The sequence below is a fragment of the Tachysurus vachellii genome, chromosome 5, assembly GCF_030014155.1.
Source record: "Tachysurus vachellii isolate PV-2020 chromosome 5, HZAU_Pvac_v1, whole genome shotgun sequence".
In the NCBI taxonomy this organism is placed as follows: Eukaryota; Metazoa; Chordata; class Actinopteri; order Siluriformes; family Bagridae; genus Tachysurus; species Tachysurus vachellii.
The window spans coordinates 13,781,319-13,808,133 of record NC_083464.1 but is presented as its reverse complement, the minus strand read 5'-3'; the positions used below and the strand labels follow the sequence as shown (position 1 = coordinate 13,808,133).

Below are 26,815 nucleotides of genomic sequence, written 5' to 3'. Positions count from 1 at the left end.
TGATAACACTGCGCTTCCAAAAGTTGTCCCTGGATCATGCCTCTCAATGCTAATATTAGAATTTAGACCAAGATGGAGAGAGCACCAGGGAATGAGACCTTGAATATTGCTGCTTAATTTAACATCTCATTTGAATTGACATTTTGTAATGCAATGTGACCTCTCTTTTTTTTTATTTTTTATTTTTTTACAGTGGATTTGGTAAGAACTCTGGCCATTGTATAAATATCAGGATGTTAAACCAATTCTGAATAGGGGTGTATGCCTTAGGGACAGGAATTGACTGAGTGAATATGGAGCCTGGAATGGTTCCATTATACATTGTTCTACAGCGATGGTTCTGTTAAACACATGTAGCAGGCATTCTAAAGTAAGAGAGATGACCCTTAACACTGAAGCTTCACACAGTGCAAATCAATTGATTAGCACCATTAAACACAGGTCTGGTCTGCAATATGAAATTCAGCAAGTTATAGTGTAGATGGCAGCATGGCAGTGGTGGTCACTGATCAGTAGGAGTAGTTCAAGCTCCAGCATCACTAAGCTGCCACTGCTGGGCTCTTGAACAAGGCTCTTAACCTTCTCTGCTCCTGGGACACTGCAAAACTGCACTACAGATCCACCATTCTTTTATTTAGGATTATTTATTATATATTTATTATTCAGGATTTGAACCATCTGGAGTACTACCCCATTAGTGTAGTGAAATGGACAGAGATTAAAGATTTTTTCCCCCATTGATTGGAGACTGGGGTTTGGTCTGTTAGTCAGAGCGATCTTCAAAGCCAGCTCAATATTTTGTACAGAGAACACTTCTGTTATATCTGAAATTGAAGGACTCTGAAACTGCTAGTTTCATAAATGTGTGCAGAAGGAGGTTTCGACTGCTCTGTAAAACCATCTTGTTATGCAAAGACTATTCGAAACTAAATGCTAGGTTTATTATGCTACTTTCACGCCTGCAGTGATTTAACCACTTCAAGTCCCCTGTCATTCTACTATGAAGGCTCCAGTAGGTGTTCTTATTACTGGTTGTCATAACTTTCGAACTCTTATATATACACAAGCTCCAGCACTACCCAATCTATGGGCTTAACCCTCTCTGCTCCATGGGCACTGTATCATGGCTGACCCTGTGCTCGGACCCCAACTTCCTAACAAGCTGAAATCTGAAGAATTTCACTACTTTAATGTATATGTGACAAAGTTGTTGTCTAATTTTGTTCTTTTTCTTGTCCTTCACTACCGCTCATGATGATGATGATGATGATGATAGTAATAATAAGTGCAGTGTGCTGTTTTGGTTCATATCATGCAGTCCTATACTTTCCCACAGTGCAATAAATATATAACAAAATTGAATTAATTCATACAATACAAAATAAACATTGTGAAATATTAGTCAAATGAATGGTTTGTATTCTATATAAATTTGTCTGAAATGATAAAACTATTAGATTCTGCTTAATTAACAATGACTTAACAAATGAAATCTAAGTTACTCTGTTCCAACATTTTTTGTGAAGTTTTGGCACTGGCGCTGGCACGGCAGCCCAGTTTGTAGATGATTCTGAGCTTAATGCCCAGCCTTCCAGTACAGGGCCTGTCTGATTCCTCCTCATTAGCTCTACTCACTGCTGTTTCCTTCTGCCTTTCTGTGCTGAAATTCAGATTGGGCACAAAAATGGAGTGAGATGAATAGCTCTGCTTCACCAGCTTGTCATGCAGATGTTCTGCACTTTCATATGCATGCATGTGCTTTGATAGGATTATATGTATAAGTTAATGCGCTCTCCCCCCCTTACTTTACAGCTTACAGCACGTTTTATATTGTGGGCTTGGTGCTGTCCATGCAAGTCCCATTTGTGGGATTCCAGCCCATAAGGACAAGTGAGCACATGGCTGCAGCAGGTAAGATTAATTCTAGCTGCCGAACGAATTTCTGCTGCTGAACGAAATACTTCAGAAATGTGAACTGAACCTTGCCTAAATGTCTGAAGCTGGCAACTCGTGCCACCGTGCTGAGTTTGTGTGGGTGTGTTTGTCTCTGCAGGTGTCTTTGCCCTCCTGCAGGCATATGCCTTCTTGCAGTATCTCAAGGACAGGCTGACTAGGCAGGAGTTCCAGACCCTGTTCTTTCTCGGGGTGTCACTGGCCGCAGGGGCGGTTTTCCTCACGGTCATCTATCTCACCTACACAGGTGAGTCTGCAAAATATAACACATCATACGTCTTCTCAGTGCTCTCCTCCTCTGCTGCCAATAAGTCTTCAGATCATACTACTTACTCTTAATCAAGATACAGAATGATTTTTTGACTCTCTTTTATTTATATATATAATATATATTCCTGTCCTGCATGTCTGTGCCTTTTGAGAGTCATTTGCTTCAATTCTCCATCCTCAACAGCCCTTTATTAATCACATCAATGCCTGCAACAAGCTTATGAGATCTCATTAGGGCCGGTTTGCTTTATTTTCTGTTTTGCATTTACACCGAATACAGCCTCCCAGTGGAAATGACTGGAAATTGCATTGGGCATTGTAGGAGGTAGTAGTCTGCTGAAAGCTATCCAAGCTCCTTTGCCTCACAGGAATCACTGAAGAGGTAGAGCTGTTGTGTTTGTTGATTGCGACTGTTTTATGTTCCTGTTGTCTGTGTTTTCAGGCTACATTGCACCTTGGAGTGGTCGCTTTTATTCCCTGTGGGACACTGGGTAAGTGGAATCTGTTTTTTTGTATGCATGTGAGGATCTGCAGCTGCTTTCTTTTAAACCAAAACATCAGAAACAGGCTCAGACTTTTTCATTTAGGCCTTTATTCCACACACTGACATACTGATTCCTGTGTGGATTAACAGCCCAGTCAGACATTTGTCACCGATAATAAGCTTTGTTTGACTACACAGTTCCTTTTCCAGTATGTTCACCTTGGAAATAGTTAATCATTAGTTATATCAATATAATATTGAGTGATGGTATAATTACATTTATGGCAGTCTTAAATGGAGTATGGCTGCAGGGGAAGTGGGGGTAGAATTTGCTGAAGCGGCTTTCTGTGATTCGGGTAAGAGCAGAAGAGAGAGAAAGGTTATGTCAAGAGATAATGATCAGAAGAGAAGACCGGCATTACAAGGTCTGCTGGTACATTTAATGCCCACAGAGCCCACTCTGATAGAAATTAGAGAACGAGAACAGTACTGGATAAGTGTGTGTGTGTATGTATGTATGTATATTTATTATAGAGCGAGAGAGAAGTCAAAAGATTGAGATTGCTTAACTTGGTGAGTTAGTTGGCTCATTTAGCCAGGTTTGCACTCCTCTCCTATAGGAAGTAAGCAGTGAGTCTTTGATACATTAAGGCAGTTTGATGTTGAAGTGCTGGCTTTGCAGTTAAGTATGCAGCTTTCTTGTTCAAAGAGCCATTTCCCTTGTGTATTTGGACCATGAATTCATTGTTGCAAATGAACACTCAAGGTTAAGGAAACATTGCAAGAAGCGAATTATAGCATTATACACATTCCAAACCATACGCTCTTCTCAATTTTGTACTCTTCAGATATGCTAAGATCCACATCCCCATCATTGCTTCGGTATCGGAGCACCAACCTACCACCTGGGTCTCCTTCTTCTTTGATCTTCACATCCTGGTGTGCACGTTCCCAGCAGGGCTTTGGTTCTGCATCAAGAACATCAACGATGAGCGTGTTTTCGGTGAGAACTCGGATAACGGTTACCATTACAATGCTCAAATAGCTGATGCAAAGTGAGTTGCTAGAACTTCTGCAATCTGCCTCTGCAGGTAAAATAGGTGTTATGAAGTGACAATGAAGAACACCAGTGTGGTATTTGTGTAGCCTAGTCTGCCAGGTGATCTAGTCTGTTAGCACATATTTATTCATACTCTCTTTCATGCAGACTTTTGCTTCAGCAGAGACAAAGCAATAAAATCCTTTTCATCAGACTGTATTGAGCACAGGGTATATTATATCTCGTGTGTATATAAAAATATCAGAAGCAAGCTAAAGACGGTATTCAGGCACTTCTTGTTTTTAAATCAGGAAGCAGTTTCTGCAGTTATTTTGCTTTCACTCAGTCTGCTCAAAGACACTTGCTGAAATTTACAAGGTATCACAAAGAGAGTTTACTGTCTCATAAACTGTACTGAAACCACCCAGAGAACAGATGCACAAGAAGAAGTGTTTTGGTGAATAATTAAATAGCACTGTGCTACAAACTTGTGCAGCTTCTGTGCATAGTTTGTGATAGATTTAAGAATCCCCTGTATGTGGTTTTTTTTTTGTTTTTTAAATCATGTCATAGCTGAACTTGATAGAACCCCGCAAATTTATTTGATTACACTGACAGCACATTATTTCTCTCATCATTTATGCAGTACTCTGCTGAATGAATAAATCAGACTACAAAGATGATGTTTATATTTATGCCTAAGGTAGACGCTGTATTAGAAAATGACTAATTTATATTAGTACATTAATTTGTAGTGTACACTACTAACATTTATTAGCACTGTAGTCTCCCAAATAATCCTTTAAAATAAGAAATGAGGAATATACACTGCCTAGCCTAAAAAAAAAAAAGGTCTGGACCAAAACGATGTCTGATTTTCCCTGAAATACTCGTTCACAATTTGAGCACCGATGAATCCTGACATTATCACGTTGGAATATGCCCGTGCCACCAGGCAAGAAAAAAAAAAACCTGGTCATTCAGTATATTCAGGTAGTTAGCTGACCTCATTCTTTAGGCACATGATGTTGCTGATCCAACTCCAGATCATAACACTGCCCCCACAGGCATGTATAGTCAGCATTAGGCACAATGGGTGCATCACTTCAGCTGTTCTCTCTTCTTACCCTGATGCACTCATCGCTCTGGCACAGGCTAAATCTGGACTCATCAGACAACATAAAGTTTTTCTATTGCTCCAGAGGCAAATCTTTGTTCCATAGTAAATGGAAGCCTTTTTTGTTCTTATTAGTCTCAATAATAAGTGTTCTTAAGGCTACACAGCTTTCATCCCAATCTCTTTATCTCTCTTCACATTAGTTCTCTTCACATTTAAACATAGCTGTGAGTTTTAATGTTTTTTTTTCTCTTCTGATTACAATAATTTATTTTATTTATTTATTTTTATCCAGCCACATTTCTTCCTGGAGGATGATAGTTAGCCACTACAATCATTAGTTGTTCTCTTTGCATGATGCAGGCTCGTATATGTCTGCAGTCATGGCTGGTTAAGAAATGAAAAGCTAATAACTGCATCAGATAAGGTTGATTAACTTGCCACCTGAACCATATTAATCACTGCAGTAATTACCCACTGAAAGGTTCTTACCCATATGGTTAGTTCAATCCAGGTAGTGTGAGTGGTGTTTTATAGGTAGGGTTGAAAATCACTAATTTTATCTCACTCTCGGCTCTTTGCTGCCCTCCAGTGGCTCTGTATGCCATCAGCGCCGTGTACTTTGCGGGCGTTATGGTGCGACTCATGCTGACACTGACTCCAGTGGTGTGCATGCTGTCAGCCATCGCTTTCTCCAGCGTGTTCGAACACTACCTTGGAGACGAAACGAAGAAAGAAAAGCCACCAGCAGAGGACAGTAGCGACGAAGATGACAAGAGGAACTCAGGAAATCTCTATGACAAGGTAAAAGGGACCTGCTTTGCACAGGTGTTTTCACATTTGTTCATTCGTGCTGCTGTTATGGAGCCATCCAATTCACTGGCATACTTTAAAAATATTGTTGTTTTTTCCCTCTTTTTCTCTGCTTGTTAACATTCTTGTTTACTGTGTGCCTGTTTGGAACCTTTGGTTTTAAATGTAATTTGAGGTGTGTGTGTTGTCTTGACAGGCTGGGAAAGTGCGGAAACACATATCTGAGCAAGACCGACAGGAGGAGGGCCTGGGGCCCAACATCAAGAGCATAGTCACCATGTTGATGCTGATGCTGCTGATGATGTTTGCTGTGCACTGCACCTGGGTCACCAGCAATGCCTACTCCAGTCCCAGCGTGGTGCTAGCTTCTTACAACCATGACGGGTTAGGGGACACTAATTCAGCCTAAAATCCTATTTATGTCTTTCTGACCTTCTTTTAAACGAATTTGGTTTTTTTCTTCTGTCTTGACCAGCATGAAGGCTGGTTGTGGTATACACAATAACAACTGGTCTTGATTTACATTTTGGTGTCCCTCTCGAGTAGGTCAAGGAACATTTTGGATGATTTCCGCGAGGCATATTACTGGCTGAGGCAGAACACAGACGAGCACGCACGAGTCATGTCATGGTGGGATTACGGCTATCAGATAGCGGGCATGGCTAACCGAACTACACTGGTGGACAACAACACCTGGAATAACAGTCACATAGCGCTGGTGAGAAGTGAAGAGTGATCCATCAACAACACCTGGGATTATATGAGTTTAATAGGAGTGATAGAATGACAGATTCAGAGACTTTCAGATCCATGAATACGTCTGAATGAAATGTATCCTTAAGTATGAAGCGATGTTTCATATAGTTCATAGTGTATGTGGGGAAAATCTGCATAAATGAATAGTTCTTTGATGAAGAACAGGCACTTCCCGTTTAAAAGGAAAAAGAATCATAAGGGGACAAATTGCTGTGTAGGATGTCAGGGTTGGCCAATTGGAGAGAGAAGAGATATGCATGAATATTAGTGTAGCTTCTGTCTCGTTTGTTTTCTAGCATTGCTCGTTTTCCTCACATTTTCATTTACGTTTTCTCGCTAAACAATTAAATTAAACAAATTGTACAGAGGTGTAAGAACTGCTTGTATTACACATGGGGGCTAATGGAATTAAATGAATAGAAATGAATTAATTCTTTAGGAGCTAGGAATTTCAGCCGTACCAACTTCAGCCGTTTGTTCTCTGGGAACTCCAATGCCACTGCTTTCTCTGAGAGATTTTATTGCATTCGAAGTCCGTATGCGATTGCCAGTGCACTTTTATTGCCTTAAAATGCTTGATATCGACTTATTTAATCAACCAGCTTGAACAATCTGTCAGCCACTAATGGGAATGTTGTGAAAAGTAAAAGCTTGTGTGGTTTAATTACTTTTAGCAAACAGTTTGTGTCTGCTCCTCGGTATCTAAAGGCAGGTGAATGATGGCAGCCTGCTGTTAGTCAAGCCGATTTTCTGAATTTAAAGATTTGCTAATCATTAATCCTGACCTGGGCTTAGTTATCGCCTTGTCAAAACTGCGGTGGAAAAGACCTGAGCCATGTATAAAGCGAATGTGGATTTCGAGAGCACTGTACTCACATGAGCAATGTCCAACTGTGTCCAGTTCACAGCCTCCTTTGTCTTTAGTGTTATTGTTGACTCAACACACCTGACAATACCCACTGACTTTAGGTTGTAGCTGCATGCTGATTAAATGCCCTCAGGTTTATTTCATTCTGGTGCCATTTTGTGCTCATGTATGTTTATTACAATCTTTTTGTTTTTCCTGCAGGTTGGCAAGGCCATGTCCTCTAACGAGAGTGCTGCGTTTGAGATTATGAAATCCTTGGATGTAGATTACGTCCTTATCATTTTTGGCGGCGTGATCGGGTACTCGGGTGACGACATTAACAAGTTCCTGTGGATGGTGCGCATTGCAGAAGGGGAGCACCCTAAAGACATCAGGGTATGTTTCCATGGTAACCGTGATAAATTCGTTGGTTGTACTTGCAGCATTATTTATTCCTCTAAACCTCGGAGGTGAGTTCATGTCCTGACTGGTTTAAAGTTAATAGTGACATTGGGCTTTCCTTGCAGGAGAGTGACTACTTCACCCCTCAGGGAGAATTTAGAGTAGATAAGGCCGGCTCTCCTACCCTGCTCAACTGCCTCATGTATAAAATGTCTTACTATCGCTTCGGAGAGATGCAGGTGAGATCCACCCCCCGTCTTCTTTGTAAACCGGTCTTAATGAATATTTTCGACTAATCTTGGCGGAAAAAGTATTATCTGCTAACTGCGTGTTCTTTGATGCAGCTGGACTTCCGTACACCACCTGGGTTCGACCGGACACGGAATGCTGAAATCGGCAATAAGGACATTCGTCTGAAACACCTTGAGGAGGCGTTTACTTCCGAGCACTGGTTGGTGCGAATTTACAGAGTGAAGAAGCAGGAGAACCGGCAGCCGCTGGACCACAAGCTCCGTAATGTTGTACCCAAACAGAAGTACACCTCAAAAAAGGTACAATAACCCATGACCACCTACTGCACCTTTGAACTCCTCCGGATCATTTATTTATTTTCTTTTTTAATTCTGTCTCTTTCTTTCTTGCTTTGTAGACAGCCAAGAGGAAGAGAGGATACATAAAAAATAAACTGATCCTGAAAAAAGGCAAGAAACTGAATAAAAAGTCAGTTTAGTTGTCAAACGGAAAATGGAAAAAAATGGCAAACAAGGCAAAATAGACAATGACAAATGCAACCAGTAATCCACCAATCAAGAAGAAAAACAAACCCAGTCGTCTGGCATCTGACCATCTGAAAATATTTGATTGGAGGCTTTGACCCCATGATTGCCATGACGACGCGGAGGCTGTATGATCTGACTGAGGGAGTTGAGAGAGGGCCTGGACAGGGATCTCGGTTTTAATCTAACGATTCTGGACATTTTTTTTGTTTCTTTTGTACTTGAATGTGTTTGTAAGGCAGGTGAGCTGTCCTATCCATCAAGATGGCAACCTTTATCTCTGTGGTACAATTCTATCTAATCCACAACAACCGTAATATGAAATAAGATGAAGTGGTAAGCTGAGTGAACCTTGGAGCAATAGCACCAAAGATCCAGTTGTTGTTTTTTTTATATATATATTTTTCTTCAGAGCCTGTGTAAACTTGTTACTTTTTGCTAAAAAAAAAATTAATGATAAAAGCTCTGGAGTATGAGGGTTATGGAGCGGTGTACCGCAAGAGAGGCTCAGGCCCTTCTGCAGGCTTTCAATTAGAACTGATGAAACCCTCCTGTGTAGTTCCCAGAATGCATCAAGTTCCTTGTCACTTGAACGTGTGTCAGTACTGCAGGCATTGCAGAGGTCTGAGTTATTACTAATGTGCTTAATTATTATGGTGATTTATTTTTTTAAAAAGAGTTTTGTTTATTGTTGAATTGAACTCTTTTGTTTAATTTTCTGCTCCTATCTCTTGTCCAGAGGTCTGGTTTGGTTTCAGCAGTGCCTCTAGGGAAGTGAATACTGTAGGTAGACCGTTGAATAAAGGCTGTTCTGCAGTGTTGGGCCTTGTAGGAATCTGTTTCTCTCCTTGTTTTTTCCTAATGACTGTCTCACTGTCCTGTGGCGAATGCCAGGAGGACGTGACACTTATATTAGTTCTAGGGATTTTTATACGATGCTGCATTATTAGCTTGTGCACTTTCGGCTTAGTTCACCTTAAAGTGGATCCACTACTGAGTAGCATGCAGGTGACCAGTGTGTATTCTTAGTGATAACGTTTCTGTTCCGGGTGACAAATTTGCATTTCTTTCACTTTCCGTTTCTGTCTTTCTCGCTCCTGGCAGACGACCAGCTTTAACTCTCGTCATGTTTCTGAATCTTGGTTCGTTCTCTTGCTCCATGTTTTTCTTGGTTTTCTCTTCCCTCCATGCGCTGCCTCTACTTTATTTTTTGTGTGCGAGTTAACAGTAGGGCAGTTTTAGTACTTTCTAAGGAAAATTCAGACTCAATTTAACAGCCATCTGCTTAACAACATATCTATTTCATAATTAATTAATAGACACGGGCTATTTATTTATAAGAACAAAATGGAAGTAGAAAAAGATGGAAGCATCAAATCACTAATGCAAAACTGGGTGTTGTTTAAGTTGGGATTTCTTCCCCCAAGTTGTAAGAGAGAGTTTGAAAAATGGATGTTCTTGTCAGAATCAGTGATGCCTTTGAAATTAAAGGAGTATATGAAAGGTTCTGCCTTATCAACTGTCGCCATGTTTGTACTTATTTTCACATCTCATCTCTTCTCCACTGCTTTTGTCTCGCTATTGAATGGTACACCACAGTTTCATTAAAAAAGTTCATTTGTGTTTTAGTTTTAATATTGTTGTTATTAAAGGTTCTGTGCTGATCCAGCGGTCGTACACATAAAGCCTGCGTTGTCTTTCCAACCACTACGCAACACACAACAAATGCAAGCTTGTCAGTTCTTCCTTTTTTTGGGGGGTTAATTTGTATTTAACAGTGGTTTATTCTGGGTGTCTTGATTTTGAGATTTCTTTGTAAAGACTGTCAAGGTGAATACACTAAACTGTACAAATGAGTTATTTTTCATTCTATAAAAATGTCTTGTGTCCTCTAGATGGCAGTACACTTATCTTGACAACCCTTAGGAGGTGCTATTTCAAGTGATCAAACTAGGGTTAGTGAAGTGAGGATTTTATAATAAAATAAAAAAAGGGTGGGTATGTGCTTGGTAGTGTTAGACCGATAACAGATTAAACCAGAAACGGCTTCCTGACTGACATTTATATCAGCCAATCAAGAGTCTGTACACATACATAAGTATCACACGCATTTGTTTACAGTATATCAACATCCTAATCATTATGAATACACAAGTTATGTTCTAGTTCCCACCAGGTTGTGTTCAATCTCCTATCTTCCATTGTGATTTAAAAAAAAAAAAAAAAAACTTCTACAGAAATGTTTTTTTTTTTTTTTTTTTTTTTTTTCTTCTTCTTTCTAAAAGAACATGTTACACTGTACTATGGAAGGTATCGTCAACTCCCTGCCTTTATCTGGTGAAATTAACATGTTGCATAGTTTCTACATTGGTGCACAAAGTGTTTGGTCTAAGCTCTGAATACATTACGATGCTGTACGTCACCTAAAACTCTTCACATACACACAGAGCAGTGAACATGTCTCACCCATCTGTACTACATTATGTGCCCCGAATTTTACACTTTTAATTTTCCTCAATTCCTATAAGGCCTTTGAGGGATGTGTATATCAAAAGCCAACTTTTTAGAAGGGTCCCTAAACCTTTTTAAATAATAAACATAAAACCATGAAGTTAAAGATGTCCCAGACATTCTACAAGACGCTCATTAAATGTTCAGTCTGGGATGTGTAGTAAATTCTAAACATGATGCTACAAACTAATACCAAGATAGCAACCATTTGTCTTCCTCTATAAATGCACCTGACTGGAAGTTGGGTAAGGAAAATGAAAGTGTGTACCATGGCTTACAACACAGTGCTTTGTGTCTCAGAATACAATAAACCTGTTTTATCCGTAGTCTTAAAAATGCATGTACAAAACTACCAATGAATTTACAACCTAATAATAAGTGTGCCAGTGAAATGAACCATAAATCTTAATTCTGAACAGAATGTCTTGTGCATGTTGGATCATTTTCTCAGAAACAGGACAGAGATGCAAGCTGCTATTCTAAAGAAGGATTTAAGAGACGTGTCGTCAGATTGAGATCGTTATAAAAGCCGCCATCAAGACCAACTCATTGTCTCTCAACCTGTCTTGACCTCCCGATAAAGTAGTCGTAGAGCTTGCCGTTTCTTGGCTCAGCTGAGGAAAAAAACACCACATCGTAGTCTTTGCGTTCGAATGTCTCATGTTGCGGTGAATTAAATCTGGAACTTCATTTATTTAGGCCTTATGCTGGAATGTTATGAGCAGCTACTTCAAGAGCTACAAGTTTAATCTTCTCTTATGACCGATAACCAGAACACTTATGCAAAGAGATCTATTACAGTCACTTTCACGACTACTTACATCAGACATCAATGCTATGCTCAGTGATTTCACACAAGCCTGTATGTTCAGTTTAACATGCAGTCGTGGGTCAAAAAATAGGCTTTTGCCCCATTTGGCTGCATCTTTAACGCATCCTCTCTTGAAGCTTGAGGTGGTTGAGCAGGACTGATATTTTCAGAACATACTGTATATCATTGTCTGTTAGTGTTTAAAATGTCCAGGGTGTTCAGTTTAAGGAAGCTTGAGTGCTGATATTTCAGGAAGCATGGCTGGAAGAATATATTTAAATTCAGGAAGATAAAAAGGATGCAAAATATTTCTATTGTGTACTGTTTGACCTCCACGTCTCCAGTCGGAGGACTTTTCAGAATCCGTGAGGCCGTTCTTTAAGGAGCTGCTGCACTGGGTCGTTCTTCTTTTGGGTTGGAATATTTGGGGGTTTTTTGGCACCTTTATCACTCGGAGGAAAAGGTAAGGCTCTTTCCTGCTCCTGTGAAGTCCGATTCTTACACTTCCATTGGCTGGGAAGCATTCTTCCTGTCTGGCCCCGCCCATCAGTGGGCTGGGCTCTGTGACGGACAGCTAGCTCACAATACTTTCTCTTCTCAACAGTTATTCTTCCACAGAGGATTGTGATAGACCCAGCCTTCTCCCTACACACACACACACACATACACACACATTAAACATCATGAAACATTCATATACTGTTTACCAGTGAGACAGAGTAAATTTATTTGGTGGATTTATCTAGAATGTTACGAGCCTGGTTTGTAATACGCAGGCTATTTGCTAACAGTGGAGACATATGAGTATGTTCTGATATGAGATGTTATAGACGAACAGCTCTGCAGTCTGCAAATCATCTACAGAGGAATTTATATTAAAAAAATTACATTGCTCCTGTTCCTGCCTTCTCTCTCGACAAGACTTCGCTTACTCATTCTCACTCTGTTTAAAGAAGAAAAAACAACTGATGGAACTTCTGCTGTGTTGCAATAATCTCTTCAGCTTTCCTGTCTCAGCTGACACACAGGAGAGGAGATGGAAAGAATGAGGCTAATATGAGTGTTATCGAATTCTACCAGGATGTCTCACTTCTTTGATGAAGTACTTGGGTTCCCAGGCGGTATTGATGGACGCTCGCTGCTTCTCCTCGCTGCGCTGTCTTTCCTCCAGCTGGTGTTTGCGCTCTGTGGCTGTGTCGATGTCTCCAGCCTTGAGCGCTGCGGTCACATGCTGCCACAAACGCCTGTCAGTCAAAAATATTCAGCACGTGTTCAAAGTTTACAAAGTCTTAATGAAGGACATTTAAGAAATGGCAAATCATTAATAAAGGACACTTCTCATGTTTATTCTAACATCAGATATTGTTGAAGAAGCAAAGACAAGAATTTCTTTTAACTATCAAGGACACTGAATCCTGTTAAAATATTACAGTGACCCTGTAACATAGCAGTCTCAGTATTTCTTTCTTTTTTCTTTTTTTTTTTTTTAAACCCCACTCCTTCCTGCTCCTGTAGTCAGAATGGGAGAAATAAAACACTACATGTTGTGCTGAAAAGACTCCACGATTGGGAGCTGCAATCACAATATGGCCTGAAGTGTTTTATCCGTCTTAGAAGAATGAAGACGGAAAAATCAGTGTCTGTTACAAAGCGCTAACACTGTGGATCCTGTCCGTTAATGTAGGTAAATTGATACATTTTTGTCAAACTGCTTTCTGGCAATGTCCGTTGTAAAAAGTGGTATTGAACTAAATTAGTGTTCGATTCTGTATCTCGTCCAACAAACTGTGCCTGAATTCGTTTTTACTATCATTGCAATGATAACGTGTTCGAATGAGCGTGGTACAGTAAACCTATAATCATTTGGATTTAGCATCGCAGCTACTTTCAGAGCTGTTCATCAACACCTTCTGTCCGATCAGATTAGAGTATTCAGCAGCACTCTGGTGCAATTAAAGATGATTCAATCTCCCAGAATATAACAATTTAGTCAGTTAAACAACTGGGATTTGGGTTCATTTCCAAAATAAACAGACTTTCATTTTGTAATTATTTAAAATTATAATCACAGGATTTGTTTAAATACTTATGTTAAATTAATTGCAAAATGCCTTGTGGATTTTTACTAATCAATAAAATTACCTTCTGACCATGTCTCTGTGCTGTGTTGTAATGATTATTGTGTGTGTGTGTGTGCGCAGAATGGAAATCAGTCTGTCCTGAAAGCCTGTCTGCCTGCACAAACCAGCTTAGTGCATCCAATTCCCCTTTTGATTGCATTAAGCTGCGATGCTAATGTCAGTCTGACAGCGCTAGGCTACTCTGATGCGGCACGGATGTGCCTCTTTCTCTCTGTAAGACGCAACATTGCACTTATTAAGTAAGTGGTCCAGAGAGACAGAGTAGCGTGAGAGGAGCTACATTGCATAAGAGATCCATTGAGGATGGACAATAAAAGTGTTCTTGGTTAAAGCACTACTTTCAAGTAGCATGTAGCCTGCTTTTTGTCATGTCATGTCATGTCATGTCCTATCTCTCTTTTCTTTTTGTGCTCCCGCATCCTTGTATCATTTTATTCAGATTTTATTCACAAAAGAATATAAATGGATAATATGTTTAAACTATTTATTCTTATTCTTGTGAAATGTGGTGGGATTATTTATGGTGAGGGTTAACAAACGTACAATGTAAAAGTACTTTCCTTTTCCAATACATGAATATGGTACACTTTCTTACCGGGATTCATCCTGGCCCTGCTTTTCCAGTGGGCGGATCTTCTTCTTAATGACTGGCAGTTTCGATGTGTCAATCACTTTGGTTTCTCCACTACTATATGTGAACTCCAGGGTACCGTTCCATTCGCCTTGAGCCTTACACACAATGGTGCTGGTGGGATTGTGCTTGACTTCAGCCGTCACCCTGTCGAGATTTAACACAGTCTGAGATTTTAGGCATTTATCTGAAAGAAGAATTTGTCTATAAACATAAATAAAGTTCATGACACTGTTCTGGACATGATACTGATCTACAGCTCTGTATGTTTATATAAAGTCTGAGGGTATTAAAATGAGCCAGTGTACTCGCCTGTGTACTTTTCCCCCATAGAAGGGTTTGGTGTGAAAGGTGACGGTGGCAGAGTAGCCAGTCTTGGCACAGCTGATGGTCACTTTTCCTCCGAGCTCCACCCATGGCACAGTGAGGATAGAGCGGGCATAGGCACAGGGTAGTGTGAACACGTACTGTTCTTCATGCTCCAAAAGGTGTAGTACCCCTGACACACACCAAAACAGAGAGGATTTTAGTTTATTGTCAACAAGCTGTGGATTTGTTTCAAGGCAGTGACAAAGGTTGCGTGAGAGGATTTCATACATTAGATCGCTCAGTTATGTCATAGCAAATCATTTCAGGTGTGGCCAAGGGGAGAAGGGGGCATTTATTTAAAAAAAAAATCCATACACCTAATCATTTAATCCATTACAACTAATCATTTGGACAGTGAGGCATCTTTCTGATCCTCTCCATTTGCAGTGATTAATAAAACTAAAATGGAAAGTGATCCAGTATACAGTTAATACCACACATGCCATTTATTTACATCTATTTCCTTTACAAATATCCAGTAAAACCTTTTTAAGACTACTTTAAATATACATTTCTGGCATTTAGCAGACACCTTTATCCATAGTGACTTACAATTTATACAACTGAGGGTTAAGGGTCTTGCTCAGGAGCCCAGCAGTGGCAGCTTGGTGGACCTGGGCTTTGAACTCATGGCCTTCCAATCAGTAATCCAACACCTTAACCACTAGGCCACCACATCCCAAATTTAAGTTAAGACCAGATTAACAATGATGATAGTCTGAAAAAAATCTGGTATTTTCACACAACAATGGTCACATCAATCCTTTATAGCCTCTAGTCACTGTTGCCACACGTTTTTTTTAATGGTCGTATTATTTCGGTTATATCTCAAAAACCTACAAAGTACTACAAGGCAGAGAACACAGGGAAGCTTTATGACCCTTAATCTAAAGGGTGAAAAGACATTTACAGAAAGGAAGCAAGTTCTTCCTTTTACAAAAGCTCTATAAATTCCCATTAGAGCTTTTGGGGGAAATGAGCTTAAAGGGACGTGTTAATTAACCTTTGAGTAGATAGGAAGCAGCATTGGTGTGGTGCTCGTGCAGTGCATTTACTGTGTCTGGTGTAAAATGTTCTCATCTACAAATACCAGGAAAGACATTATAACTGTCTGTTGTAACTAAACATACATTACAGTAAGTGTTCATAATGAATTTAGGAATATTTATAGCACAAAATCTAACATTCTTTATAGTACATTTAAATTTAAGACAATGTAATAGTAAGGTCTTATATTTATGATAATGTCATAATCGATCATCACCTCCAACGTGTAGCATGACCACATCACATATCCGACTGATCATTCACAGTCTTTCCAGGATTTCACACTTTCATGATCATAATAATGAATGTAAAACAAACACAATGTTTCTAAATTTCCGCAGATTTTTCAGAGTTTTGAGCAAAACGCGTAATGTTAATCTGTTCAATACATGTATGTGGTAAAGGACTACAGCTATCATAGGATGTAAGCACATACTGGTAGTAGTTTAAAAGAAGCGTCTTGTGCTTGTTTTTCCAATTCAAGTTGTGTTTTTTTTTTTGTTGTTTTTTTTTTTGCAAAAAATCATCAAATCGTTTTTGGCCGCAAAAATCACAAAAACCCTCAGGGGGAAATCCAGGAGAGACTGTACTAATAAGCAGCTCTACTTAAGTTGTGGTCTCAGTGTTTCTACAGTATGTCAAGCTTTTGTTGTCATGTGAATGTGGTAGTGTTTCACAGCCTTGCTCATGGTCTGTGTTTTGCCTTATATCTGTTGTTTAGTTATAGTTCATGTTTTACTGTTTGATTGTATTGTAGTTTTACTTTTTTACAATAAAATCTGCAATTTCATCTGCCCTCGCCTCCATTACATGACAAAATTTTATAATTTAAATTTGTGCCTCTTTAAGGAACGACATGTACCTTGTATATATCCATTAAATACTCTGGGATTTAACTGTTTTTTTTTTACTTCCTTTTAAAAACTTTTTTTTTAGAAACATCACTTATCACAAAGGGAAAAATCCCAATTCACCAGATTGCTTGCTCAGTCATTACACTTTGTATTATTCATTTGTATATTAATTAAACATTTCTGCATCATCTGCTCTGATTGTCAAACAGAATCTAAACGACTCTTCCTCGTCTCTTTATCATGTGTAGGATCCTGGCTGCACAACGTGTGCATCCTCATAGGACAGGCCCTCTCCAGCTCTTATATAACAGCCAGCTGTCTTGTGGCACGTTTTGGTGCAGGCATTGGGCCAGGGCTGACACAAACACATCTGTTTCCCCAGGAGAGGAGAGCAGGAGAGAGCTAGAGCATGGCTCTGTGCCCCTGCATCCCCACTTTACAGGGCATGGGACTGCCATGTGACATATGATGCTGCTGAGGTTAGCACTTTCCTACAGCCTCCAGCACAGTGTGCAAGAAAAGCGAGCGCTTGGCTTGTGTGTCCAGTCAACCTTTGGAGATATAGTGGAAACTGTCACTTGGTCATTCCTAAACATTAATTTTGTGTTTGTTTAACCATTTCTGTGTCTCTTTAAGTCTAAAGTTTGTAGCAGAGGCATTAGATTTTGAGATGAAATATCCAGGTACTTAGCATTTACAATGTTATCAGTCTTCACAAGAGCCCATGAATCACCAGCAACAAAACAGCCCCAAATCTAACGATCCACATGCTTACTGTGCAGTGCACATGCAGTACTGTCAAGGTTCAGATGCAGTTCCCTTTTGCTTTCAAGCAAGGAAATTGACTAAAAGTTCATTTCAAAGTTTTAACAGTTTTAATCATGAGAAACGTTTATTACCCTAATTCTGCTAAGAAAACGATGGTTAACATTTATTATTTATTTATTGCATTGCTTAGGCATGTCAATTATAATGGCACATGTATTTAAAAAAATACGTAAGTTATATATTAAATATATAACTTACGTATACATATTAAATCATTTTTATTGAACATTTGAGTGGGTACGTTTAACTATAATGTGTAATGTTTATATTAAACCAGCGGTGTCTAATCTTATCCGGAAAGGCCCGGTGTGGGTGCAGGTTTTCTTTCCAACCAAGCAGAAGCCACATCTGATTCCACCTGTTTAATCAGTTGTTCTTGGCTTTTAGTAGACTCTGGTGTGGCTTCTGCTTGGTTGGAATGAAAACCTGCACCCACACCGGCCCTTTCCGGATAAGACTGGACACCGCTGTATTAAACAATCATTTTTTCCCTCATTTCTATGAAGGGTGGCAATAAGTCCATTTCACTCATTATGTGTATACGAACAAAAAAAATACCCAACTTTATAAAAACTACTACTTGTGCTTGTCTGTTAAAGTGTGTGGAATCATTACACTGCATTTAAGAAATTCTCATTAATCCCCACCAGGTTCTTCTGTCTCTAATTACCTGCCTTGCTCTTCTAAAGGAGAATTAGTTCCATTTGTCTTGTAAGTAATTAATGCTGGCCTAATCAGAGTGAATCACTAATAGGTTGAGGTTAGCTTGCAGAGGCAGCAACTGTATCCACTTCACTGATCACCTGGATGTCTGCTAGCACTGGAAAGACAAGAGAACTGCTGTTCTGTGTTTTTAGCATTTTAAAGACGTTTGAATTTTGGTATGTAGAGAAACCGAAATGGGAGCAGGACAAAAAAAATGAGCAGCAGACACAGAGAGGAGAGTTCAGTATACGGCTCCCTACAGCTGGCTAACTGAGAGATTAAAAGGTACCGGTAGCAGCCACCACATGGCCTGAGGTTTGTCCATTCACCAGACAGCTTATCTGAAGACAGAATGTACTTTGGGTGCAGTGCTGGAGAGAGAACAGCGTCACAGATAACCTGGAGTTTGGTCTGAAGTCACACATTTGTATTCGCTAAACAATGTATAGGGCTCAGTTGTATTGAAAATGCTGTTCCGATTATGTTTAATGCATCAAAGTCCTAATTAAAAATATATGCAATATTTCTGAGTCTCATGATGTCTTGCATGGGATATGTGCACAAGTTTGGTGAGGAGTAAATCTACATGACATTAATAGCATTACAGCAGTTCGGATAATGTGAAAGGAACAGCAGGCTGACTAGGATGAATAGGAGCTTGGTATGCTGACTGGCATCTCTACATTTTCTGTTGTGTGTTTGTGTGTCTCCTGCCTTGCACCCAAAGTCTCCTAGATTATGTTCCAGGGTCCGTGCAACCCTGTGCATGATAAGCAGAAAAGAAACTGGATTAATGGAATTGTAAATTGTTATTGATCTTGTCTTAGGTAAAGTGGGTAGTATTGCTTACAGCTCCAGGTTCACTGGTTCAATCCGTTTACATGTTTCTTCTCTTGGTCATGTGATCTTCATCTAGATTCACTCATATCGTCCTACCTCCCATTAGGTGGCTTGGCTTTGCTAAATTTATCCCTGGTGTGAATGGAAGTGTGTGCATGATGCTCTGTGATTTACTCTTTGATGAATTCCCAACTCACACTCAGGGGTTCCTTGGATAGGCTCCGGATTCACCACAAGCCTGACCAAGATTCTCTTTAGAGATTAGTGAAGATGAATAAATGAGGTTATTTTTCTTAACTCTTCCTCCATTACCACAGATAAAAAAAAAATGTGGTAAAAAGTGTTTTGAATCAAGTACCTACCAAGGAAGAGAGTGTGAACAATCTGAAAGTGAACAGTTACTACACTCACTAGAAAGGTCCACCTCTTCATCATTTTGTCAGCTAAACTAAATGTAGCTTAATGCTAAACCCTGACATAAACATGCTGCTATAAACTAGACTACCTGACAGTGACATTATTATTACTCAGCCCAAGGAAAGATTTGTCTCAGAAACTCTTATATATATAGAATACATTCTATACATATATATAGAATACAGCGATTGCAAAAAAATACTTTAGATCCACATTTTTTTCTGAAAGATTCAATGCAACTAACATCAATTAATCGTCTCTTAACTGTAATAGAGGGCTTAATTTCATGTGAAATCCAATCAGTTAAACACATATCATGCAATTCAACTCACCCTCTCCAACCATAGACACGCCTACAGACATGCCCATGAACTTGCTCTTGGTCCAGACATGGGCGTTGACGCACATTCCACGCTCCTTACACTCGCAGTAGAACCCTGAGACCGGAGGATGGTGTGAGACCTGCTCAGCCACAAAGTGCAGCCGGTAGCAGTGAGTGGGATTGGCCGAGCTTGGCGGTGTGGCTGAAGGCGCAGTGACAGAAGTGTTGGTCCTAAGAGGCCGTACTCTTTCACACGGGACATCCCAGCTGCACAGAAAGCTCTCACCAAGTATGGGGTTATAAGGCTTTTTGGCCACAGCGCCTTTGCGTCCCTCGTGGAAGGCAGTTAAGTAATATTCCACGAATCGCACAATGCGCTCTTCTGGTGTTGTTCCGGCTGTGATGGCCAAGAACATATCGGGATGGGCCATGAAGTTAGCATACATTTCCAGCAGAGAGCGCTTCTCCAAGATAAAGGTAGGGAGTACTACCTAAGAGAGAGATAAGAGAGTGGCCTTTAATTATTTCACTAATCTATTGCAAGTCATTAGAGACAACAGCAAATACAGTCACGGTACCTACTAAATACAACTAAATGCACTTTATTTTTATGTGCAATTATTTAATACCGGTATTTTAATTTTATGTGTGGACTGGAATTACATTTAGTGTGTATTCCAGTCTCATACTTAGTGTTCCTGGGATTTATCCTGTGACCCAAGGATAAAGCAGTTGTTAAATTATTACATTAATGATGCATTAAACTGTACAGTATGCATATCTATTAGTGGGGACTTGGATATAGCACTAATAGTGCTTCTGGTTGAAAGTTGAGAATAATGTTGAAAGTATTCTGCACTGCAGGAGGAGTATTCATTGTTTCATTGTATTACAGGACAATGAGCTGAAAACTGGACTGGATAAAAAGCCAAAATAAAAATTCTTACTCGTAATAAAAACCCAGGCACTGGAAACACTGGGCCAGAAACGCAAATCAAGCACAAGCTAGATTTTTGATAAATTAATTTGCTTTAAAAAAATTACTGCTTACATCTTTACATACTGTGGATTTACATATATTTTTACCTATAAACATTTCCATTCTTTTGAATAAAATAATAGTAAGATGTGGAATTATAATTCTGTAAAATTATATTAATTATACAAATCATATAAAAAGTGAATAGTGGTCATTTGTTTGGATTGAATAATTGAACACGGCTCTATGGTTGTGTATTGGGCATACTGTATTCACAAGCTAGCTCAACTGAGTCCTAATACTTGTACCCATCGCTCTCTCTCTCTCTCTCTCTCTCTCTCTCTCTCTCTCTCTCTCTTTTACACACACGTTTTAATCACTCACTAATGATGAGCCCCAATCCACTGCTGAGTCATATTAATAAATGTGTGATTCCGTGTTTGGCGTTCAATCCGACCCGCACTGGATCAATGTGTTGTCCTTTCGCCCCAGGCCTAACAATCTCTAACACACATCGTTAGCTTTACTCATCTGTGATTCCCAGAGACCTGCATCGATCCCTGCTGAATGCTTTTAACCTCAGCTAGGCCCTGCGGAAAATATATGTGCTTAAAAAAACAAACTTGTTCTTTCCTAGTAGAAGTACTATGTACTTTTTTTTTTTAAATCAATAGACTTTCATTACGTTTGTCAAATTCATCATGACCATCATTCATCATGGTCTGAGAATTCACAGATATTACAGGGTGAAAAAAGATTGATTTAAATGATGAAATGATATCCCACAGCTTACAATTGTTTCTGTGAGAATCGCTACAGATTTTTATACGATCACAGTTGAAAGTTCAACTCTGCACCGTTTATATTACTGCACTCTTTCTAATACATTATCGTGATTTGTATGGTGGATGTTCCACATTAATGGATTTATGTGTAATTGATAATATGGTGGGGGGGCACGGTGGCTTAGTGGTTAGCACGTTCGCCTCACACCTCCAGGGTTGGGGGTTCGATTCCCGCCTCTGCCTTGTGTGTGTGGAGTTTGCATGCTCTCCCCGTGCCTCGGGGGTTTCCTCCGGGTGCTCCGGTTTCTTCCCCCGGTCCAAATCATGCATGGTAGGTTGATTGGCATCTCTGGAAAATTGTCCGTAGTGTGTGATTGCATGAGTGAATGAGAGTGTGTGTGTGTGCCCTGCGATGGGTTGGCACTCCGTCCAGGGTGTATCCTGCCTTGATGCCCGATGACGCCTGAGATAGGCACAGGCTCCCCGTGACCCGAGATAGTTCGGATAAGCGGTAGAAGATGAATGAATGAATGAATGAATGAATGATGAAATGGTGAGTTTGGAAGGAGAGGATTATTTAACATCTGTGAAAGGAATCCCCAGTCCCAGTAGTTTCTGAGGGAAAACTGTAAATTTTCATCTTTAGGACAGACAGCTTTTTTTTATCTTATAAACTGGAAAGGGAACCTTTGTTTACAGCTCTTATTTTAGCACAACATTAAATATAATTATTACGGAATAAATTGTACAAGTCTCATTCTTTAGTAAACAAAAATGACTTAAGCTGGCAATGGTAGGAAGAAAACACTAAGACATGCTGGTCTTAACAGATGATCAACTTCTATTTGGTATCCACTTCCTTACATTTACATTTACACAGAGCATATGGCAGATGCCTTTATCCAGAGAGACATACATAAGTGCTTATGTCTCTATCGATGAATACATTGACACTGTTTTACTAGGTTACAGACTTTGGATACCATCAACCTAAAACCCTATTAATTTTTTTTTTAAATATACACACACAACAAAGGGAAAAGTGCTAGTTCACTTCAGGTCAGTTTCAGAAAGACGTAGGTCTTCACTGGTCGTTTGAAGTTAGGAAGTGACTCAGCTGCTTAGCTGTTCAGACATCTAGGGGAAGTTCATTCCACCACCTTGATGCCAGAACAGAAAACAGTCTTGCTGTATACCTGCCTATTACCCTGAGAGATCTTGGGACCAGTCAAACAGTGCTGGTAGCTCTGAGGGAGCAAGGTACAGTGCGAGGAGTGATAAGAACTTTGTAGGTAGGCATCAGTGTTTTGAATCTGATGTGTGGAGCTACTGGAAGCCAGTGGAGGGATCGCAGCAGCAGGTTAAAAACTACTGTACATTGTTGCTACTTTTGTTCAAGCATTAATCTTCCTATGGCGAATGTTTGTTAAAAATGTTCTGTTGCTTGATCAGTACAATTGATTAACATGCAGTATAATCAATGAGTGTGTGTGTGTGTGTGCGTGTGTGTGTGTTCGCATACATACCCGTGTGAGATCCATGCCCAGTTTGAGCTGGGAGAGCAGGTGGAGGATGATACTTCTTTGCTCATCCAACACTCCCAGGTCCTCTTCCTCATTGTCCTCAGTGTCTGTGCTCTCCTCACTGGGGTCTACTGCATTTGCATTTAAGTGCTGCTGAAACACACAAACTGGTTACTATCTTACATAACTGACATAATGTCATGCCCAAGGGCCTGCTCCAGACACACTGCACTTTATAGAGGCATCAAATTCCTAAATTTTTGAAGACTAAAGTATATAACATTCATGAATAGATCTGTAATGAAGAATTTGTTTGTTCTATTGATTGTAAATTGATATGATCTGTACAAATAGGTTGTATATGTACAGGCGTGTTCTGACTATATCACTATGCACTTCCTGTTTGTGATCTAAATGAACCTGCATTTAGAGTATTTAACATATTTAGCTCTATTTTCAATATATTAGTTTGCACTGAATGTTTGCATTTTACATATGATCTTAAATGCTAACTTAAAGAATATGAACAATTCCTGACATCAGCACTAATTAAATGCATGTTTTTGAAACAATATATATTTAGCTGGATGGCCGTGGCATTATCCTGTTGAGGCTCATTTTCAATCACCCAGGTTTCCACATGCAATACTTTCATTTGGGCATAATCTGTTCAGTCTTAAGTGTTCTTAGCTGATCTGGCCCGGTTTAGCGTGTATGTATGTGTAGTGTGTAGCTTGTGTGTGTGTGTTTTCTCTGCTGTAGCCACTCATGCGGAAGCCCTACATAGTTGCTAATGCATAATATAGACCAGCCCACAAGTGCATTCCCCAATGCACAAAGTTTCATCAAACATTGACATAGTTCAGAGATAAGTAAGAAATATCACATCTTGCATCTCTGAGGATTATTTTCCATTCTTTTATGAACATTTAATCAACTCTAAGACACCAGATGGGAACTGAAAAGCAGCAGCATGCTTCAAGTAACAAATTCTGTGAATGGTATATAAACTGAAAAAGAGGCTAACGTTATGATCATATGTTGATTTGATCTGCTTTCCTCAGCCTTCTGCTTAATGCCAACAGCGTTCAGTGAATCGTGAGAAGTGGATGGGGCTTGGTGAGGTAAATGAGGAAGCCTGGTTCTGTGCTCAGTGCAGCAGTGCTTTTTCAACTGAATATTTCATAAAAGAAGCATGTTGCCATCTTTCTTCTCTTTATGGCAGCTGCACACTCACAAGGGTGAAGCAATGATCAATCAGTCCACTTTCAAACATCATGTGACACTCAAACATCCAAAAAGCTCAAAACTGAACCGAGGCCATCAATTAAAATGTAAATTAAAAAAAGAAAAAGCAGCAATTTGTTGCACTGGGGAATGTGATTATACTCACAAATACCAAATCGTATACTAATTACCCTCACATGCATGTCACAGTGACTTTTGAATATACGATATAGCAGTGGGATTTTAATTTTCAATATAACAACAATATTGGAGGAAAAAACTGGTCATGAAACCCATTAGTTCTATTCCACGGCAACATTTGATGTATCTGAAAATATAATATATCAAAATATATGAAAGTTTGCAGCTTTTATGATAACTCAGTGAAACTAAAGAGAAATTCTGCCGCTTGTCCTACTACAACAGAACAAAGGACTAGTACATGAAACATTAAAGACCAACATATTTAAGGTTTGATTTTTCTAGTCTTTATATCAATAACTATGTGCCAGTGTCTTATAGGACACTCCTCCTCTCCTTCCACCAACAACCTGATCAAACAGAGGACAGAAAGCTGATTCACCACACATTCAACACAAATCTCTTCAAACTTACATTCATGTCTGAGCCAGTTTAATTATGTGCTCCGAGTCTTTCATCTCAAAGTGGAAGTAAGAAGTAAGAAAGTTTCCCCCAGCAGCTCTTCTTCTGTTCTCTTCTTTCCTTTTGTCTTTCACTCTTTTCTCTCTGCTACTCTTCCCTGTCTGAGTAGCTGTCCCTGAGCTGTGGTGAAACTGCCCCCTCCCACTCTGCTCACCCATACATTTGCACTCATGCACACACACACATACACCCACATTGCTGCTGCTGTTGCCCAGACTTGCCATCCAGCTGGACCTCCTTGCCCCTGTTTGGTTACAATAACAAAGCCAGAGATATATGCACACTGTACTGGAGAGAGTGAGAGAGAGAGACTTGTTCCTGATACCCAATGGGAGATTACACTGATGTTTTAAATCCTTTAAGCCCCTCCTAACTTCCCTACAAACACACATGATTTCCACACCCAGCGTTCCATTTGCATCTACAGTATATGTATATTCTGGGAAATCTTCTTCACCCTAAAGTGGGTGTATTACAAGTGACTACAGGTCTGAATGTCCCAAGTAGCCATCTCCTTCATGTATTCATCCACCTTCTAGAATTCTACACACACTCCCACACAACCTCTACTTCACCTTGCCACACTGTTTTATTGTCTTGCATTTAATTAGTTGATGGTATGTATCAGTAGGTTATGTGAATGATTAATATACTTGTGTTTATTGTTAAAGCAGCCTTTCGTGTGTTTCTTTCAACAGAAAATGGCTCTGAGAGAGAGAGAGAGAGAGAGAGAGAGAAGCCCAAATTCTAACAAGAAGTGAAGAAGCTCGGTAGCTAATCATTCTATTTTCTTTTTTATATTTTCCCCTTATAATTAAGTGTGGATTTTGTGCGACATAAAATGTTCGTTCATTTATTTTCTACCGCTTATCCGAACTTCTCGGGTCACGGGGAGCCTGTGCCTATCTCAGGGTCATCGGGCATCAAGGCAGGATACACCCTGGACAGAGTGCCAACCCATCGCAGGGCACACACACACACACCCTCTCATTCACTCACGCAATCACACACTACGGACAATTTTCCAGAGATGCCAATCAATCTACCATGCATGTCTTTGGACTGGGGAGGAAACCGGAGTACCCGGAGGAAACCCCGGAGGCACGGGGAGAACATGCAAACTCCACACACACAAGGCGGAGGCGGGAATCGAACCCCCAACCCTGGAGGTGTGAGGCGAACGTGCTAACCACTAAGCCACCGTGCCCCCGACATAAAATGAGTTGGGGAAATTCTTTGCCTTTATCTAATTAAGTATTTCAGTAATTTTGCATTTATTTATTTGTAACTATCCAAGAATTCTTGCATCTTCAGGTTGGAGGAAATCTGCCCATTTATCAATCACATTTAGTACCACATTTTCAGTGGGTCACCTGAGGCACACATCAGGGCTTTATTCTCTAATGGAATATGACTTACAGTAGTACTATGTGTTTCTACTCTTCTCCATCTGTATATTCTAATGAGTTATAATCCCACTTTCCTCTGAAGTTCCTCTTAATGATTCTACCTCATGCGGTCTGAGGGAGCTTTCTTGTGAACCTGAACTACATGAAAATTTCTATGAAGCTGCTTTATGACATTTATGATATTTTAAAAGTGCTATACTGAAAAAAATAAAATTGAACTGAAATAAATTGAAATGACTTATAATGGCAGTCTCATCAAGATGACACAAATGTTGTTTGCATGATGATGTGTAGTG

At 39.8% G+C, this 26,815-nt stretch overlaps 2 protein-coding genes across 4 annotated transcripts in view; one reads left to right on the top strand and one right to left on the bottom strand.

Annotated features, from left to right (window-relative positions):
* stt3b (STT3 oligosaccharyltransferase complex catalytic subunit B) overlaps positions 1–9,972 on the top strand; it is a 33,843-nt gene extending 23,871 nt beyond the window's left edge. Inside the window, exons 6-16 of the mRNA XM_060869877.1 lie at positions 1,813–1,911; positions 2,054–2,200; positions 2,666–2,714; positions 3,556–3,710; positions 5,456–5,667; positions 5,873–6,060; positions 6,223–6,394; positions 7,502–7,675; positions 7,807–7,920; positions 8,026–8,232; positions 8,331–9,972. Coding sequence (XP_060725860.1) covers positions 1,813–1,911; positions 2,054–2,200; positions 2,666–2,714; positions 3,556–3,710; positions 5,456–5,667; positions 5,873–6,060; positions 6,223–6,394; positions 7,502–7,675; positions 7,807–7,920; positions 8,026–8,232; positions 8,331–8,411 — 1,598 coding nt within the window. The 3' untranslated portion in view covers positions 8,412–9,972. The remainder of the gene's footprint in view (positions 1–1,812; positions 1,912–2,053; positions 2,201–2,665; positions 2,715–3,555; positions 3,711–5,455; positions 5,668–5,872; positions 6,061–6,222; positions 6,395–7,501; positions 7,676–7,806; positions 7,921–8,025; positions 8,233–8,330) is intronic.
* A 532-nt stretch (positions 9,973–10,504) lies between these two features.
* osbpl10b (oxysterol binding protein-like 10b) overlaps positions 10,505–26,815 on the bottom strand; it is a 46,677-nt gene continuing 30,366 nt past the window's right edge. For 2 of the 3 annotated variants that reach the window (XM_060869878.1, XM_060869880.1), the window contains 6 exons: positions 23,224–23,373; positions 19,944–20,424; positions 14,864–15,050; positions 14,516–14,698; positions 12,870–13,023; positions 10,505–12,424 (listed from right to left, as the gene is read on the bottom strand). In XM_060869878.1, the coding sequence (XP_060725861.1) occupies positions 12,377–12,424; positions 12,870–13,023; positions 14,516–14,698; positions 14,864–15,050; positions 19,944–20,424; positions 23,224–23,373 (1,203 nt within the window). In that variant the 3' untranslated portion in view covers positions 10,505–12,376. The remainder of the gene's footprint in view (positions 12,425–12,869; positions 13,024–14,515; positions 14,699–14,863; positions 15,051–19,943; positions 20,425–23,223; positions 23,374–26,815) is intronic. The other variant, XM_060869879.1, reaches the window with a different exon arrangement.